Raw genomic sequence first — 3,706 nt, forward strand, 5'->3', positions numbered from 1 at the left:
CCCCAGTTTATGTACTGAGCATGACATCACATGGTATGGAATGTCCCTTTGGCCAGTTTGGCTGTGCCCCCTCCCAGCTTCTTGTGCACCTCCAGCCTTCTCAGTCGGTAGAGCATGGGAAGCTGAAAAGTCCTTGACTAGTGTAAGCATTACCTAGCAACAACTAAAACATCAGTGTGTTATCAACATTGTTCTCATCCTAAATCCAAAACACAGCACTGTACCAGCTACTAGGAAGGAAATTAACTCTATCCCTGCCGAAACCAGGACAACCATCAATGACCTCATGCCAGACTATTAAATGGAAGGAGCATGTAAACTGATCCATTAACATGTTCCTAACAGATGGTTCAGAGATACTTTATTGGGAGAACCAATGTAGCTTTCTCAAAAGATGGAGGTTAATACATACTGCTTTTTACCATATAGGCCTTAAACAGGAATTTAAAGTTAAACCATTGTGTCACTCAAAGACAGATGGTGAGGGGAAATAAAGCTTATTTCAAGAGGCACCTTATAATAATTGATACTAATGTTCTAATAACTACATTAGATTTTACATTTTTGTATTACATGCTTATACTTTAAACCATTTCTTCTCTTAAGAACTCACACTGAGGCCTATCAAGTATAGAAAAATATTGTGCAAATATTGAGACATCCCACAAATCCTGGGAGAAGTGTATTTTGTTTATAGTATTTTCTATGTAGCTACAGAGTTTCTTTTTCAATATCCCAAATAATAAGCTTTTATTAGAAGCCCGTCTTTCATGTAACATACCTCAAACTAGGAACACAGGAACCATCATTTAGCCTTGCCAGGAATATATACTTCTTCCACCTGCTTCCTTATACAGTTACCAAAAACATACTGACCCATTTTCTTAGAAATGCTTACCAACTCATCTCTGGTTTTGATACAACAAAACTTTGTTAGTTTTGTCCTAACTGTTCAGTACAACAGCAATACAAAACTTTGAACTTGCACAACATACCCCATCGCAAGATCTTCTAAATAAGAAGAGGTTCTCCAAGCTTAGATGTGCTTAACAGACGCCCTTTAAAGTATCAGAGTTACAACAGGTTATTCTATTTCTTCAACTGAAGTGACTCCCACATGGTGGGAGGCTAAAACATAAAGGGAGGCATAAACAGAGGCTGGGAAGATGAAGTGAAGGCAGTGCTTTGTACTGCACCCAGGAGGACCTCTACTGGTTGCCTTAGTTGGCCAGGGTTACTCCAAAACAGACCTGGTGTGTTCAGCACACCAGTGCTACCACAGCAGAAACCTACACCACTGAGATGCTTCCTGGCATCACAGGATCTTCGCACAGAACTGAGGATGAAGCTTTAGACTCTGTTGTTTAAGAATCTGTTTTTCTTAACTGAAGTCAAGATCAAAGCTTCTTTTGAGTTAAGCTTTATATCAAGAATTAAGTGCCCAGATAGCCTGTTAGTGGCTGCCACCCCACCCCCAGCCTGGTGGTTCTTTAGGTTATAGGAACCTGTATCCCCAACAAGAGAGCATCAGCCTACACTAGCTTTCATCTACATCCTTAAGTTCATCCAGTGTGAAACACTGCATTTCAATGAAATACAAGAAGCTTCCTGAACTTTTCTGGACACACATACCACCCCACCACCCGCACTAGGGTCCAGAAGAGCTCTGCAGTAGAGCTATTCTTGGGTTTTGGTCTTGAGAGGAATTCAGAAACAAACAGCCTGCAGGTGAGCTCACTTTATCTTAATCCTACCAGCCTCATAAGTGTGAGGATTGCAGGGCAAAAGGTAATTCCACAGAGAAATAATTAGCTACTCTCTATTCAGCAGTTTTTATTTTTTTCTCCCCAAGGATGCACAACTGCATTCATACCTGTTTGATCCCACTGGATTTCAGAAATCAATCCTTCAAAAAAGGAAACCAGTGTTCACATACACAATTGCCTGGCCACCCAGGTGTGGCAAAATCTCTTTGGTGCCTGCTGTGTTCTTGTTTATCTTTACCTACTACTGAATTGCAGCAGAATGCAAATTCTGTGCTCCTCTCTCACCTCCTGACAAATGCCAGCTGCTTCTGGGCACTGGGCATTCCCTGAGGGGCAGTAACCTGTGAGCCCCAGCACAGAAGTGCCAGTGGGAAAAGACTGATATCCCGTGCCCCACAGGTTGCTCTCATTCCTTGGACACACCCCTCTGCTGTCAAAATACGAAGACAAAACAATGGGTCTTTTTGTACCCTCCACTCTGCTAATCACAGCACAGTTGCAAAGTCCTGGGAGCAACAGCAAGAAAAAAGTAAGCAATTCTTTATATATGCCAGGTATCAGCTACACAACTATGTAACAGGGGTGTCCTAAGAAAAGCTTTCCTATTGCCAGCTCAGGTTGTAGCCACATGCACTATGACAGAACTGCAGTCACAAACACTTATTTACCTACAAACATACTGACCACTAACCAGGCTCGAGCATCCCACAGTGGATGTGCTCTGGAGACCAGAAATAGCAGTTTACCAGCATAACAACATTGTTTCCCAGCTGGTTAAAATCATAGCTGGGGTCGAGCTAGTTTTAATTATGCAGTGTAGTAAGAAGTAACGCCTCAGTAAACATCTTCCTCTTGCAGTCAGAAATGAACTACAACTGGCAACTGCTGCTCTCCTCTCCCCCCCAGAAGGATGCCAAGAACCCCATGCACACCTGTTTCAGTTGGAGCAGATAAAGCAAACGCTGTCTTACAGACAGAGATGAAAGTGATTCTTTTACTGAGCAACAGCTCCCTCAGGCATGCGAAGGCAGAGCTCAACAGGAAGGCCTGAGGTTGCTCTGCGGTGTGACTGAGCAGCTCATCTGGCAAGGGCTATCAGGTCACTCCAGAGACACAGCATGCCCTTCCCTAGAAGGGGGGGCAGAACCAAAACCCCATCCTACGCCCTTCTCAACCGAAAGCAAGCAGAGGAACACTCCTACCTGAACTCGGGGAGGAGGTTTGGCCGTAGCCCATAGAAAGCCGCTGAGAGAGTCACTAGCCAGCCAGGTTTGTAATTCCCATTCTCACACTCCAGGTAAGGCGAGGACCACCTGATGTGGTTCTTATCAGCAGTGAAGCTCTCCCGCCTCTTCCAGCTGTTCTCAAAAGTTCTGGGGCCCGTGTTTAAGACTTTCCTGTGCAGATGTGGCCTCCACTTGCGCTTCAAGCTGTGGAACCACTCTGTTTCCACAGAGGCGTTGGCCAGGCGGTGAGCCGAGGAGGACAAGTCCTGCAGGAGGACCTGGCTCTCATGCCTGCTGGCCTGGAGGAAAACCTGGGGGGTGGAGGAGAAAGGCTCCGTGCTGAAAGTGATAGCTGCCCTGGAGATGTTGGGGTCCCCCTCCAGGAGGCTCCTGATCAAGGCGCGGTACCACTCCAGGTCCTCCTGCAAGTTCTGCTCCCGCGACTTATTGCTCTGGAGGATCATGTTGAGGAAGTTGGTGGCGTGGGTGAGGGTGTCCAGGGCCCCGTGCAGGGAGGGGTGCGAGGTGAAGCGCGACTTGCCGGCGAGGCTGGCCAGCTCGTACCGCCCGGAGCAGTTGGCGCGCCGCAGCTCCCGGGAGTCGCCCGTGTAGAGGAACGAGGCCACGTCTTGGGGCACCTCCTCGGCGAGCCGCTGCGCCAAGATGGTGCTCTCCGTAGAGCGGCTCCCCGGGGCCGGCGGAGGCTCCCCGGCC

General features: G+C 47.2%; 1 protein-coding gene across 1 annotated transcript in view; it reads right to left on the bottom strand.

Moving 5' to 3' along the window:
• Positions 1 to 3,702, bottom strand: part of GPR158 (G protein-coupled receptor 158) — a gene marked incomplete at its 5' end in the record, with an annotated part of 208,475 nt that extends 204,773 nt beyond the window's left edge. Inside the window, one exon of the mRNA XM_009275250.1 lies at positions 2,969 to 3,702. Within this exon, the coding sequence (XP_009273525.1) occupies positions 2,969 to 3,702 (734 nt within the window). The remainder of the gene's footprint in view (positions 1 to 2,968) is intronic.
• Positions 3,703 to 3,706: the final 4 nt, after the last annotated feature.

This window comes from Aptenodytes forsteri, unplaced genomic scaffold, assembly GCF_000699145.1.
Source record: "Aptenodytes forsteri isolate BGI_AS27 unplaced genomic scaffold, ASM69914v1 Scaffold336, whole genome shotgun sequence".
Classification (NCBI taxonomy): domain Eukaryota; kingdom Metazoa; phylum Chordata; class Aves; order Sphenisciformes; family Spheniscidae; genus Aptenodytes; species Aptenodytes forsteri.